The 15,973-nt window shown below is 41.2% G+C and overlaps 1 protein-coding gene across 1 annotated transcript; it reads right to left on the reverse strand.

The window, feature by feature from the left end:
• Window positions 1-6,318: 6,318 nt before the first annotated feature.
• LOC147856937 (folylpolyglutamate synthase-like) lies at window positions 6,319-15,337 on the reverse strand. The gene is made up of 15 exons (XM_087328616.1): window positions 14,836-15,337; window positions 13,050-13,115; window positions 12,335-12,444; window positions 12,181-12,241; window positions 11,832-11,921; window positions 10,833-10,889; window positions 9,596-9,656; window positions 9,465-9,511; window positions 9,303-9,380; window positions 8,073-8,237; window positions 7,687-7,989; window positions 7,456-7,534; window positions 7,189-7,359; window positions 6,814-6,992; window positions 6,319-6,729 (listed from the first exon to the last, which is right to left on the reverse strand). Exons 1-15 carry the CDS (start codon window positions 15,016-15,018, stop codon window positions 6,607-6,609), a joined length of 1,773 nt encoding a protein of 590 aa, XP_087184742.1. The 5' UTR covers window positions 15,019-15,337; the 3' UTR covers window positions 6,319-6,606.
• Between the last annotated feature and the right edge of the window lie 636 nt (window positions 15,338-15,973).

Genomic DNA, 15,973 nt, shown 5'->3' on the forward strand with positions numbered 1-15,973 from the left:
GGGCCACCCCCCCGGGCCTTTCCCACGCGTTTGTCTTCTACCAGAACCTCGTAGTTCTAGCATGCAGCTGCCACGAAGCCAGTCTTTTCTTCCACTGGGTCGTCCTATCCAGTGACCTCCCGAATCCGCTGTTCCGCGCGGTCTGCCTCTTCCTTCTTCAGTCGTACTCCGGAGAGACCCTCTAGCACCAGCGGCCAAAATCTAGAGTCCTTCGCTTTCCGGGCCTCATCACCCCCGACCCAGATTCCCGCCGACGTCGAGTAGTTAACGGCCTCTGCATGTCGTGTTGTGGCCTCTTCCATCAACCGCTTCATTCCGCCACGCCCTATATTCAACTCTAGGACTTTCCAGGTCTCGCTCGTGTGCACCTGCCCGTTCCAGAGGTACACCATGTTGGTCCCGAGTGCCTCGGCGAAATCCGCGCACTCTTTCCGGATGTGGCCAACCGTGTCGCACCACATGCACCGCTACCCCGGCGGTGGCCTTTGGTCACGAGATTGTTCGCCGCTGTCCCTCCGAGCCTGTGCGATTTGGAGATCTCGCACCATCTGCGACAGCTCTTCTAGAGCCGCGCCTCCAGAGGGACCTTTGACCACTCCGCTCGGGGCTGAGCCCGTCTCAAGCCAACTCCGATTTTCTTCCTTCCTAGCCAGTACCGACACCAGCTCCTTGAGCTCCCTCGCCGGGACCGGCCTTGCCGCCGACAAGCCCTCGTCGCTCCACTCGCACCGCTTGTCGAAACGACCGCAGACCCTCCTTACCATGGCCAAGTTTGCCGTGAGCCCTTCATCCGTTTCCAACAGGAGACCCACATTCTCCCAATCCATAGCGTCCACCGACTTGACAAATAGTAGTACCCGGCTTGTGTCAAGCACGGTCCGGTCCAGCGTTGACAGCCGTGCGAACCGTTTCTCGAACTCCTGGAGGAACGCTGACGCGTTCCTCCCCTTTCCAGGGCTCTCAACCCATGCCATGAAGTCCCGCTTCGACACCGGAAGCGAGTCATCGAACCCATACATCTCAAGGAGCCACAGCTCGAACTCCTCCCAAGTCTGGCATCCGGCCAGTGCCTCAAGAACCTCTGCGTGGATGCTCGGCGTCACCACCCGAGGGAATCCGGACAGTCGCCTGTCCACCGAGATATCCCTCATGATCATTTCGGCCCGGTAGGCCTCCAAGTAGCTCGTGGCATTCTTCCCACCGAATCGACCTATGGGGTCGACGATCAACTCAATGGCCCTGTCGAGGGCACCCGTTCCCTCACGAGCGCTCATTAGCCGGTCGACGGCTACGGCCATAGCTTCAGCAAGCTCGGATCCCCTCATCCTTCACTCCTTTGCCGCTTGTTTCACGTTGGGTTCACCAAATATGTCGAGTTGTTACGCTCTTCGCGTGCGGAAAGAGGCGGGACCGCGAGGGCCTTGAACCAATGAGCGGGAGAAAGAAGAGAGAGAGGGAGAAGTCTTGCAGAAACACAAAGGGAGAAGGAGAGAACAAAGTCTTAATTACAAATCAAATGATTACAACCGGCAAGCCGGTAACGGACCCAACTCAGGTGGACACACACACACACACACACACACAATGCTCACACGCCACGCATAGAAACGTGAAGGGAGAGCCTCTGATGGAGGCGCACGGGCTATCCACGAAGCAGAGGCAGCGATCTCCAAAAACCGCAGAGAATGACCACCGAAGGAGGAGAGAGAGAGCTCGGTACACGGTTCGGCGGCACTTCGTCCTTCCTAATCCACGATACCCCCATAGGCCGTCGAGGCAGGCCGTTGCACCCTCGTTTTCATCAAATTATTCTCTGTCCTTTCGGACAGAGATACTCGTTGATTCCCAAGACTTGCAATGCGTCACATCTAGTCTATTTACACCCACCGTCCTACTCCTAGTTATGTACAAGGTATTAATTGGTGTGGGAAAGTGTAGGGCCAGTTCATGCGCCTTGCTTCGCCAATTCCGCTTCTGGCCGGTTTTCTTCACGACAGCGTGTGTGCCGCTTGCCAATTCGGCAAGCAACATCGGCACCCATTTCCAAAGGAGCAGAACGTGAGCAAAGGCGTACTTGACATAATTCATTCCGATGTATGGGGTTCGGCTCAGACGGCTACATTCGGTGGATGCCGATACAACGTGACCTTCATCGACGACTTCTCCAAGCACACCTGGATCTACCCCATGCGGCAAAAGAGTGAAGTGTTCAGACACTTCCAAAATTTTAAGAATGAAGTCGGGAAAGCCACGGCCTGACATGTACGATGTCTTCGGTCGGATGGAGGCAAGGAGTACTTCTCCAACGAATTTTCGACATTACTACGAAAAGAAAGAATACGGCGAGAGTTTTCGTGTCGACATACGCCACAACAAAACGGAGTCGTCGAACGAAAGAATCGGCACATCCTCGAAGTAGCATGGGCCATGATGAATGAAAAGCACCCGCCGAAGTCGTACTTGGCAGAAGCGGCTAACACGGTCGTATACCTCATCAATCGGTGTACAACATCGGGTGTGCACGAACTTACTCCGCACGGGAAGTTTTTCGGAAAGAAGCCAGACCTATCACATGTTCGGATATTCGTCTCCATTGCGTACATGCACATCCTCAACAAGAAGCATCAAAAGCTCGACCCGAAGTCGGAGAAATGTATCCTCGTAGGATACTCACTGGAGCAAAAGGGGTACAAGTGCTATAACTCCTCAACTTGAAAATCTCGAGTAAGTCGAGACGTCGTTTTCGACGAGTCCGCATCTTGGTACGCACCAGAGACAACTTCGACTCTGATTCCGCTCGACCTGGAATCCTCCAAACAAGAGATAGAAGATGAAGATCACCTTACGCACATGTTCAAAGGAAGCCTAATTACGACAAGGCATAGTGGGCCAGAAGAGCCCCCGAGCGATCAAAGCACATCTTAGTCGAGCTCGAAGCTGGAAAAAGGGAAGGCGAAAATGCCGGAGTATGAAGACGATCACTTCGACGGCAACGAATCGAGTCACTCCCTCGATAGTGACTTCGAAGGCCTTGACATCCGGACAAATGGAGTGAAGAAAGCCTTAGAATCCGCAAACAAGAAGCTCTGCCGATCCACCCGTGAAAAGAACTTCGTAAGCCGATTCGGCTACGATGAGTACATTGCGTACCATTACACATTTATGATGAGGGTGGCAATAGTACGGGAGCCGGAAGCCTTTTCCGAAGCCGCTAAGTACCCACAATGGATCGAAGCAATGAACGAGGAGATGCGTGCACTACGCAAGAACGAGACATGGGATCTCGTTCCCCACTCACCGCACAAGAAGGCAATTGGTTGTAGATGGATCTACAAGGTGAAGTATAATGCTGACGGCTCTGTAAACCGTTACAAAGCTCGACTCGTAGCGAAAGGATACACACAGACGCATGGAGTCGACTACGAAGAGACATTTGCCCTGGTGGCAAAGATGATGACTGTGCGGATTGTGATTGCACTTGCGGCGGCGAAAGGGTGGCACCTCCATCAGATGGACGTAAAGAACGCCTTTCTTCAAGGCGAATTAGAAGATGTGCACATGGTTCAACCACTCGACTTCGAATCCAACATTCATCTAAAAGTCGTATGCCAACTCAAGAAGCCTCTCTACGGCCTCAAGCAAGCACCGCGTGCTTGGCATTCAAAGATTACGCAATATCTTCATCAAATCGGCTTTAGAATGTCGAAATCCGACAACTCCCTCTACGTATGAAACGACTCTAGAAGCCTGATTGTCATCATCCTATACATGGATGATCTAGTTATTGGAGGTGAGCATTTGGTCAACATCAACAAGGTGAAATCCCTCCTCTCCAACAAATTCGAGATGACGGACATGAAGGAGCTTCATTACTTCCTAGGCATCGAAGTAATTCGGATTCCGACCGGCATTATGATCTCTCAACAACACTACATTCTCAACTTATTATACAAGTTCGGGATGACAGAGTGCAAATCTATGGCAACCCCTCTTGATTGAAAGCTCTAACTAGATGTCGACTCCGACACAGACGAGTGTGAGCCGACTCAACATCGACAATTGATCAGGAGCCTCATCTATCTCATGATCACGATCACACGACCCAACCTCAACTATCCGATCGGCCTCCTTAGCCATTTCGATTGCACTAAGCAAGTATTAAGATACGTGATTGGCACAATGGATTACGGCATCATCTACGCATCGGCCACATCAATTCGACTCGAAGGGTACACGGATGCCGACTGAGCCGGCTACAGAGCTGATCGACGATCGACCTCTGGATTTGTCTTCTCGCTCGGTAGCAGAGCAATATCTTGGAGTAGTAAGAAGCGGCCTATCGTCGCACTTTCGAGTACGAAGGCCGAATACAGGGGCACAATCGTAGCTGCATGTGAAGCCGTATGGCTCAAGAGGATTTTGAAGGATCTAGGCATTCCCATCAAGGATTTGACTCCCATTTACTGCAATAACATGAGCAGCATATATCTGGCTCGGAACCCAGTGTTCCACGCACGCACAAAGCATATCGAAGAGCACTACCACTTTATTTGAGAGCGTGTTCAGGCCGGAGATGTTGATCTTCTACACATCAACACAAATCTTCAGACAACCGACATCTTCACCAAGGCCCTAGGAGCCGACAAGCTTCGGCAATTCATGTCAGACCTCAAATTGACAATCTCTGTCTTGCCAAGCTTGAGGGGGAGTACAAGCGAGAACCAGATACCATCCGAACCGGGTACGAGCCGAAGCGGAAATCGGAGATCGTCTGAACCGGATACCAGCCGAAGCAGACATCAATCAAAAGGAACCGACCCGAGTTGACCTTGAAGGGGCGTGTTGAGAATCAAGCTCAACATAGTGCAACGTGTGAACACACCTTTTGAGAATCTATGATTACTCAAAGGTCAACAGTCACACCACTACTCTCTACACATTAATTGTGTCATAGAATCATATTTTATGACACATAACTAATGAGTTACATATTCCCCATGACTATGAGTCTTCACATTCCCCAAGAGAGAGAGTGGTTGTTGTAGTTAGTTAATGAAGAGAGAGAGTGACTATATATAAAGCACCCTCCTCACACTTCATACTAAGTTGGTTGTGACTCCTTGTTATGCTACATTTTGCAAATCTCATTCTACTTGTGAAATATACACCTTCTTCTTGAGTATTCTATTTTCCTCTCATTTATTTATCTTGAGTTCTCTTTTCTTTCCTCTCTTTTTCTCTCACACATATACGCACATAACGCACATCTATTCCGCTGCACAAGAATCACCATCAATTCTTTACAGGTCTTGCTTGTGATGAGTCAAGATGATGACAATCTATAAATTTGCTTACTTGAGCATTATGTAAATGGTCAAAAAGACGAACACAAATTTCTTGATGTAGACAATCCTTCGTAACAAGGTTTCTAGATGCTTAAGCATTGTTCAACGGGGATGGATATCCATATTGGCAAAGAAGGGATTAAATTTAGCAGATGAAGGAACTAAATTATTGCATATGTTTGCTCTTATCTAGGTCCAAATCACGACAACACTCGGAATGTAGTTCGAATAGATGGTTGTCACATCGTACAACTCGACTAATCATGTCCATAAGCAATTTTGGATCTTCATGAATTGCAAAAAGTCGGTAGACTATCACATCATTACAATGCCCTTGTTGAAATTGATCCATCAATGCCTCTTCTTCCCAAAGGATTTTACATAGGCCAAGGTTGGGGTATCTCTTTGTCAATTCTCACACTATCCATACCTCCAAAACAAGTGTAAAACTCTTTAATAAGCTCATCAAAATCATCCAAAATAGGGGACCTTTCTTCAATAATAACACAAACCGAGTTAACATTATACCAGTCAATGGGTCTTGACCAATCCTACTCATGCTAAATTATTTGGATATTAAGTGGGATGCATTTGTAATACTAGATTCACTTGGTTTAGAAGCCCTCGAAATCGTAATCAAGTACCATCAAATATTGTAGAGACACTTATCATAGGTTCTTTTGACAAACTTTGTGCTCCCAAAGCTCTATCACAAAGTTACTAGAGCCATTCCAAGTTTGTGAACCCTGTGATTTAATTCCTCATGTTGTTGAGCTTTCTCAACATTCATTTATTGCAAATCCCTAAGAAGCCTTTGATTCTTTTGCCCCAAGGCCATGAACTTGATTGTTAAGTGTTCAATATCACCCAAAATGTGCATATATTCTTGTTCACTTAGAAATGGAGCTATTAGCCCTATTGGTTATATACCCTTTCACAACCCATTATAAATTCTGAATCCCAAGCTAACATCTCTTTGAAATGATAATCCTTATGTTAATGTTTTGTTCATTTAAATTTTGATAAACAAAGATGACAAAAACTTCAGTACATTCTCCAAATTAGATAGTCAATGAATTGCACTTTGTGGTTTCCAACTTGTTCATATATTTTGTATGAGCTGATGTATACGAAGACCATTTGCCACAGCGATTGAGGTTTGATATCTTGCTTATAACATGTGTTAGAAAATATTTATGGAGAAAAATGGTTAGTGTTAACAAGGGATTGCATGAAAATAGCCTCCAAAGGAAGGGCTTGATTAGGTTGAATGTGCCTCTCTATGAAGTGTAGTATTGGCTTTTATTTCAAGTTCAAGGCCTTTGGAGTCTTCAAATATCTTTAGCACATCTCCAATAAGGTATAAAGAGCCAGTGACAAGCACCTGAGAATCAAGAAGAAATATGAGAGCATTTTCAATATCATACCCCAAGGCAAGCTAATTGATGTGAGTAAAAGTGATTTTAACCTGAAGTTCAACTGGATCCTCTAATGCCCAGCACCTCAGCCAATTCAAAGCTGAAGGTAGAGAAGGCATAATAACACTAGAGGGACCAAGGACACAACTCTTATACTCACGCCCCAGTTTGCCTTCCTCCACATCTTCCTTTAGTTGCAAATGCCTCAAGGATGATTTAACCATTGCAACTAAACCAAAAAAGATTTAAAAATGCACATTAGATCAACTTTGTGCATATCAAATGCAGTAACAAAACCATGCTCACTAATTATCTCCATTTTTTGTGTCGATAAATCGCAAAATGAATGATGACTGTCATTTTTCTTATCTGGGAAATGAGAAACTCAAAAAAAAATGTTGTTAGTGGACACGACATCTTTCAACCTCCATTGTATTCCATTTGGATAGATTCCCAAGTTTCTTGGAGCACCCTTTGCCATGACAAATTAGGCTCTCTTTCCAAAGCACTAGTGTAAATATCCGCCACGCTACGCAAGTCGATCAACACATTGCTTGAAAATTGGGGCACAAATAAAGCCATGCTTATGTGAACCCCTAGCCAAAAAACCAAATATGTCAATTCATTTCCTTCACAACTTTGAGATTTAAATTAAGTAATCATCTTCTTATGAAGCACAGTAGTTCTCTCACCATTTTGCTTGCACTTCTTCATAAAACTTTTCAAGAGAGAACGGGGATTACGTTTAGGCATGCAGTTAAAAATCAAGACCTGCAAACATTATTCATATCATCGAAAGTCAGCACACCATATCTAAATATAGTTTCAATTGTTCTTGTTTTTTCTATTTTTTGTTTGCTTTTGATTTTCTTATCCTTCACCATTTACATTGTCTCGCATAAACACAAAGATAAAAGTTTCACCTTCTGAAGTTGTACCACTTCTCTTATGTTAGTCCTTGTAGGACCATTCACATGACCATCAGATAACATTCCCACATTGTTGTCATCCATAAGCTTTCCTTTGGTTGTAGCAGCATAAAACCAATCAGCACATGCTTCCAAGCTTTCCACGGTGTGTGCCCCATCTAAGTAAAAGTCTAACCTTCCAATTTCATGATCACCATCTGTAATTTCTTTATTGAGAGCATTACAATGGATTACTTGGCCTCTCCCAGGCCATGATGTAGTTGCAAGACCATGAAGATATTCTTTCGGAAGATGGCCCTGCCACAGCTTCAACCAGATGACATATGGCCACAGAAAGGAACAAAATGTAAATTTGAAACTTAGTTTTAACACATACTGACCGTTTCAAGCATGGCTAGGTGTGCACTTGATTGTAGTTTCTTCTCAAATGTAGAACATAACGCTATTGCAAGTGCTGCATTTATATTCTGATGCTCCCCATCCAAACCCAGTTTTATGGAATCGAATTGATATGACTCTAGGGCTGGTGCAATTCTAAATGGTGCCTAGAGATATAAAACAAGATACATCAATATGATGCGATTTTGTTGCTATTAGATTTACAAATGAATACTAGTGGTAAGCAATTAATGAAAAAGATTAAGAAAAAGAATGGTTTAAGGGTGCTTAACCACATCAACCTCTCCTGAGGACAACGGATAAATATGAAACCCTGTTGTCACCTCATACCACCGAATATGGTCACCGTATTTCACCTTGGTGTCAAGGTGAATATGGATCCAAAGAAAGAAAGCTTTGTCTCTGCGAAACTCCGGGTAACTAGCTCAACTCCTTAGGCTCCTAGACTGCCACATGTTCCCTTGTGCTCACAAGTCCTTAATGGGTTTGTCCCAAGTCCTAGGATTAAAAGGAATCATCCCTTCTTTAAATTCTCAATTCATTTTCACATTCTTATCCCGGTGTGCAGAAACCTATGGGTTTCATTACACCCATAACACTGGAGTCAAAAGAAACGCAGGGATATTTTATACATAGATATATCTTCTCTTCTTTTTCTCTAGAATTTGCATGAGTTCGGGCCCCTCAATATGTTCTAAAATGGACTGTACAATTAAAGAAGTAAAAATAATAGATGGCTAAGCCTATAACCTTAAGCCTAGTTGAATGCTTGATGAACCACATAGGAATGATAGTTTATTTGGCATCGTGACTATAACTGTAGTATTTAAAATCTTATCGTTTCATTAATGTTGGTGTATGCTGAAGTGCACCTCTCTGGAGTGGATTGTATTAATTTTGTATATCAACTTTTCGTCCCATTTACCTACAAGGCATTCTGAGGACGTACAATATCACTTTGTTTCTCTTCTTTCTTTCTTCATCAATGGGGAAAACCTGCAAGAAAGGCTCTGTTCCTGTAAGCCACAGGTCAGGAGTTCAGTTCCCTGCCCGATCCCTAACATTACACCAATTGTTTTCCCTGCTCGTTCTATTCATTGATAGCTAAAATAGTGGAAAACAATAGCCAATGCTCAATATTTTTTTTGAATAAAATTATTTACCGTGTTCTTCAGAAAGATCCAATTATGAAAAGGATTTTTTTATTATACCGATAGTATTCTTGACTGTTCATGAAGAACTTCCATTGCTTCAGGTGTTTGGGGAACTGAAATAGCTGGCACACCTGCCTTCAGCAGATAAATAAATGATCATTTACAGGCTTAACCATGGCTCCATCAATTACATTATTTCTACAAGAAACTTAGAGCTACCTTGAATATTCCAGCTTTATGATATGCTATTTCTGCAAGGGTATTTCCTGCATTGTCAACAACAGTTTTCAGCTTCAATATCATCCAACAAGAGGATATCAACCTGAATCTATTGTCTATAAGGTACCCACCTAAGACCTCCGTGTGATCAAAGCCAAGAGAAGTAATTCCACAGACAACAGGATTCTGAATCTGCAGGGTATAACAACAAGCAAAATAGAACTCAGGAAAACATCCTCGATAGTATCACTCGCTACCTTCTGCATTAAATGTGACCCATGCAACTGCCGTTCCTTAATTCTGTTGCAAGCAGCATATGGGGGATTGTCACCCACTCATTAACAACTATATGATAAAAGTGAAAAGCAAAACATACATTAAACTGAATTCCTATAAACTGTAAGCAACGCATGAACAGATATAGCATGGCAAAGTCTATGAATGGAGCTGAATCTCTACTTTCTGCAGATCATGTGGTGATGCCACATGAAAAGTTTGAAAGATCACTAAGTTAGGAAGGTGTGTCCAATGCCAAGTAATACTCACGTTGACTTCTGACATCAACACCAGGGTTATCATCCATGTAGACATGGATAACATGTGCAGCACAAATCAATCCCTATCTACAATCACTTATGAGGCATTGTTTTAGATATGGATGATATCCTTGCTTGTGTACCAATGGATTTATCTACGTGCAAAAAGAAGGCTATATTGCAATTCTCAATCTTGGCCTGTATTATTATTTTTTATCAGAATTCTCAGTCAGAGTATGTCATGCATTAAGAAACATTGAAAGTTACATAGTCCCTTAATGAGTTATTGAAGATTCAACAGCCTCACAACAGTTGCTGACCTCTTCAATCAAGTTACAATAACGCTCATGTTTTAATCATAATAAACCACTAAAAGAACTTTGGTCAAAGAAGCACTCCAAGAAACATAAAACGAATCTGAATTTCACAAGGTTCTTACAAATTTGAAAAGCTGCATGAAGATAATTATTCATGCTAAGTTGCACCACAGATATCGAAATATCTTTTCAGGATGTTAACATACATACATATGGAGTTCAAAGCTTATTAAACTTTACAAGAAATTCTACATAGAAAACATACAAACAAAAACAAAGTTTCTAGAATATTAGCACTACGATACAATAGATTTCACTGTAATTTCCTAGCATGACTCTTCTTTTAGATAAGGAAATAAGGCAGGATTATTATTCATATTAGCAACTTTAAGCTTTACAAGGAGCACAGATCCTATATCAATTATTCATGAATGTTGTGCACTAGATGTGATGGCATCTCTAGTCGCATTATGAGTGCCCAAGTGTAAGTAAACAACCATAAACAAACTACTTACAACATTTGTTGCATCATATCGCCCACCAAGTCCAGCCTCTAGAATAACAACATCAACCTGAAGATTTTAGCAGAAACTTGAATTTAGAGAAACTTGTCACTGGACACACGATAAACTGCTGAAAGACTACAATTAATTCTATTGATATCATAATGCAACCCATGGAAAACTGTCGGGAGAATGAATTTTTTCTTTCGATATATTGTAGTTTCCATTCTAATGGAATATGTCATTGATTTTCCGACCTTCACAATTTCATGCGAAACCCATTTGGTGAAATGTCTGTATGATACAGAATATGAATGCACAAGTACAGAATTCTGTATCAGGGATGTGTACTAGGCTATATTTCAGCATGCAATCTGGACAATCAGCAATATTTTGGCAGGTGGCTTCCAACTTTAGAAGCTGAAGAACACACTGGAGCCAATCCCGAGTGAATGGTGCAATCATGTCATATTGGCTTTGACCTCCTCAAGGACATAGACTCTACAGAGATCAAATTCTTAGCCACAAAAAGCATGTGTGTGCATGATGCACATATGCGATCAGTGAGTATACCAATACGAAGACAACATCCTCTTTCTTGCAGGTTCAATGCTAACACACAATAGTAGATCAGACTTGGGACTGAATTTAATTAAGCCACAATTGCTTTATGTACACTCTTATATAGAATAATGTACCTGCCTAATAAATGGCAAGATTTCTTTTATTTGGAACACTTGGCATTTAAGATGGTATCTACTTTCTACTGGACTAAACATTCACAATAACTTTCATTCTTTTACAAACTCTTGCCTTACAAATGTGTGTGATACTTTCTTTGTATGAAATCAAAACTATTCCATTTATTGATTTACAATCACTTCGTCCTTAAACATAAAGAGCTGCATGCATACATCTTTGATTATAAGCATCCAAAGACAAGTATAGTGAGTAGCCAGTGTGGCTGTATATGCCATATGATCAAAGAAAAGAAGTATATTTTTCGCTTACATTCTCTTCTTTGAACATCCTGAGAGCAAGGAATGTAAGAAATGGGAAAAAAAATGGAAGATTAAGGCAAACACATTCGTTTCTCATATCCTGTAATTGCCAAATGATAAAATGTATCAGTACAACAATTGACCCTCAGTAAAGATTAAATAGCAGTAAAGAAACCCCTCAGTAAAAAGGGAAAAAAGAAGTAAAATTAATTTAGCAATATAGCACCATACACATAATATGAGTTCCACCTTCACTCTTGGGTGCCCTGGCCAAGAAGTGTACGTACTTGTGTGATGATTATAAGAATAAGATTAGCATGTCAAAGAAGAACCATTTTAAGAATAAGACCATCACTTACTTCAAGACGATTCCAACACCACCAAAAGTGTTTTGTAAATATTTCCTCTGAAACAAGGTTCCTACAAGCATATCATAAAGTATAGTGACCATATCAAGCCAAGGCCATTGATGCAATCAGAATGTCTAACTTCTTATTACTTATCCTTTCTTACCCATTGAAAGAAAATCGCTCACGGATGTCAAGAAGATGTGGTGATGTGAATAATCCAGTTCGATATCCAGATGACCGTAATATATGTTCTGTGAATGCACAAGTGGATCCCTGGGAACCACATATATAGCAAAGACAATGTTTTTTTAAATCATTTTATGCATTAACAGCCAATTATGAAAAAATGTGCTCTTTCCATAGTTGCAATTCATCATTTGCAAACTTTGTTGGCAAGAAAATGCAACTTACATTAGAATTTTATCACCACTATAATTTTCAAGATCTACTTTAAAACTTTTGCAAACTTTGTCGGTAAAAAAAAAGGTGCCACTTTTATAAACTTTCGCAAATTTTATTGGCAAGAAAAGGCAACTTTTATCCTAATGTTATCACCAGTATAATTTTCAAGATCTACTTTAAATCATTGTTTCATCTGCATATTCAAGTATTTTGTATTTTGATGTATAAATATCATGTGTCTCTGAAGACTATTACTTGGATTGTAAACATTTCCACAGATTTCCAGAGTAAAAACATGTATTTTATAAACCCCGATTTGCACGACATCTAAATATACAACAAATAAGAATGTGAGGCCATTCCATGTGGGAACTAATTGGTGCATTATTAGCAGTTATCACAACATCATGTCAATTGACAATTCCAGCAAGTTTATTATTGACAGCCCAACATAAGAGGATCACAATGTTTGGTACCTTTCCCTTTGTTCCTGCAACATGAATGATATTGAGCTGCGAAAGAGATTCATCCAATTCCAAGACCTGTTGTGACTAAATGTCAGGAAGTTTGTACAACCACCCAAAATAAAAGGATGAACTGAGAGAAATTCTCTATTGCACCTATTAAAAGATGGAACCAGGTTATGCGGCATTTTAATACATGTAAGGCCAAATCAACACTTGCATATAATGGGAGAGGCTCCCACATATTATAAAGAAAGTAGTCTAATCACATTTCCGGTGTCTCTCGTTGGACCATAGTACGTAATATACTCGAATGAATTGGCAAACATTCCTTTTCATGTGAATGCAAACGAATGTGTATGTTATCAAACCATTCTTATGTTTTTTTACACTTTTTACCTTAACTTTCTTACCTTAAAAAATTTACCTTATAATAAATAATGAATACAAAAGTATGGTATTTACCATACTTTGAGGGTGTTTCCCATACTCGAATGATTGAAACATTCGAGAATGCGAATGCACGTATGGTTCATACTATGCTTTGGACTCCTACTACTAGGTTCAAGAAGAACAATTATAATGTGTCTGCATAGTTTCATTATGTTTCATAAAGTGCTTAATAGCTTATATAATGTCAACTGCTCATATGTTATATTTCCCGATGTCCGTTGTCATGACAATTCCATTATATCACCAACAAAAAGATCCCACGCTATTTTTCAACATCCCTCAATCTCTGCAGCTCCCTAGGGCTGTTAGAATTTTATATATATATTATATATTCTACAAAAAGCACAATGTCACCTATCAGACCAAATACTAATAGCATTGTCTCTACAACTTGCAAAATTCAGATGTCGAAGCCTAAAATAACCTGTTGATGAACATATATACCACAAGATGCACCAAATGGCAATAATAATGAGTAACGTTATGCCAGAAATCTAGATACACAATTTGATCCCCCTTTGAAAAGAACAAATCTCTGAAATCCTCCATCACAGTAGAAATTGGTCAGTCACCTCACTTGTAGTGTACAAAGATGAATGTCATGGCAGTCATTACCAAGATAACTAATGTTGTGGGTGATGAACATACATTCTTAATGAGAGAATAAAACCCATCCTCATTGCTCAAACTTTTCACACCTATACGTAGAGGGTTGTTGTGACAACTCCCTACGTAGAACAACAGCAATGTTGACAGCATTATAGGTGATTATCTACAATAACCAGCTCATTAATATCGATAACTGGTTGAATTTTCTTGTTGGTGCGAAAAGATGTCCTATCTGATCCACCAACAAATGGATTTCTATAAGGAGGTCATAAGGATTGCTAAGGAGAGGATTACAACCTTTTTACCCATTGATTTAGAGTACGAAGAAGAAGAAGGGGTTGATTCGAACAGTAAGTAGAAGATCAAACCTTTTCCAGGGAGGAAGAAGTGGTTGATGAGCTTGCATTATTTTATTGTGAGGACCAAGGACCCCTTAAACATAGAATTGAAATAATGGATAAACCAAGATCCCTGTGGTAAGGCGACTATCCCCTCCGTGTACATATTTGAAACCCTAAATCTACCTACCTTTCACACCACAACCACCCATATCGTCAAGTTTAAAAATATGAGATATTGATGATGAGATGAGAATGACACGGCAAGAAATAATCTGACAGAAAATGTGAGATGCTAAGATGAGATAACAAGTGGTGAGATTTTCTGAATAAAGATGATTAATAACATGTTTGATGAGAATAATAGAATTTTTGGAATGAAATAAAGGAGCACCAACCTTCGTGAATTTGGAGAGGAGGTTGAACCTAGAAATCTGAGAAGGAAGCCCCCTGATGTTTGCATGGGGATAATGATGAGGAAGAGGTGGGGGAGCAGGAGCAGGAGCCTTTGACGGTAGATCTATGAGTGGGCGTGTGGAAAGGAAGCGGTTGAGAGTGGCTATGGCTTCCTTGAAAGACATTAGCAGAGCTCTCTCTAAACCAATCAACCACTTCTTCTTCCTCCTCCTCCTCCTCCTCCTCCTCTTCTTTAAGCAATCAGTAAATTCTTCGTGTTCTGCTTAACAAATCAATCGATTGAATCAATCCTCCTGCTGCTGCTGCTTCTTCTTCTTCTTCTTCTTTAAGCAATCAGTAAATTCTTCGTGCTCTGCTTAACCAATCAATCAATTGAATCAATCCTGCTGCTGCTTCTTCTTCTTCTTTAAGCAATCAGTAAATTCTTCGTGTTCTGCTTAACCAATCAATCAATCAATCAATCCTGCTACTGTTTCTTCTTCTTCTTCTACACAGTTCATGTGGAGAAGAGGAAGAAGAAGGAGAAAAGGAGCGAGCCATGGTGGAGGATGGGGCCCCATCGCGATGGTGGATCTGATCATGGGATCATGGAACCTTTTTTGTTCCAAAATATGTATTGTATGTACTGTATGTAATAGCTGCAGCCTGCTTTACAGAATAAATAGCAAACGATTCTGTGTGAACCGCGATAACACGGCTTAAGGTTTAAACGGTTCGGCTCGGGTTCAGTTTTTTTGTAAACGGTTCAACTTTCGGTTTACTTTGAGCCTTTCTCGACTTAACGGTTTCGGTCTAAACGGTTTGAAACCGCAATTCAAATGGGGTTTAAACGATTTGACGGATGGGGTTTTAATTAATTTGACGGCTTCGAATTGATACTCGATAATTTTTTTAAATATTTATTTACATATTTTAAGCCTAATTTTGATTAGCAATGGGCACGGTTTTGACTCGAACCGAACTGAACCATTAAGCCATGGCTTAACAGTTTATTGGTTCAAAGATAAATAAACCGTTTGGTTTGGTTTCAAATATTATGATCCAGTTTTGTTTCGGTTCGGTTCAGTTTTGAATTTAGCAGTTTCGGCTTATGTGGTTGGTTTTAAGGTTTTAAAGTTT

Source organism: Azolla caroliniana, unplaced genomic scaffold, assembly GCF_043228905.1.
Source record: "Azolla caroliniana isolate FFs.n. ecotype wild unplaced genomic scaffold, voAzoCaro1.0.p SCAF_12, whole genome shotgun sequence".
Classification (NCBI taxonomy): Eukaryota; Viridiplantae; Streptophyta; class Polypodiopsida; order Salviniales; family Salviniaceae; genus Azolla; species Azolla caroliniana.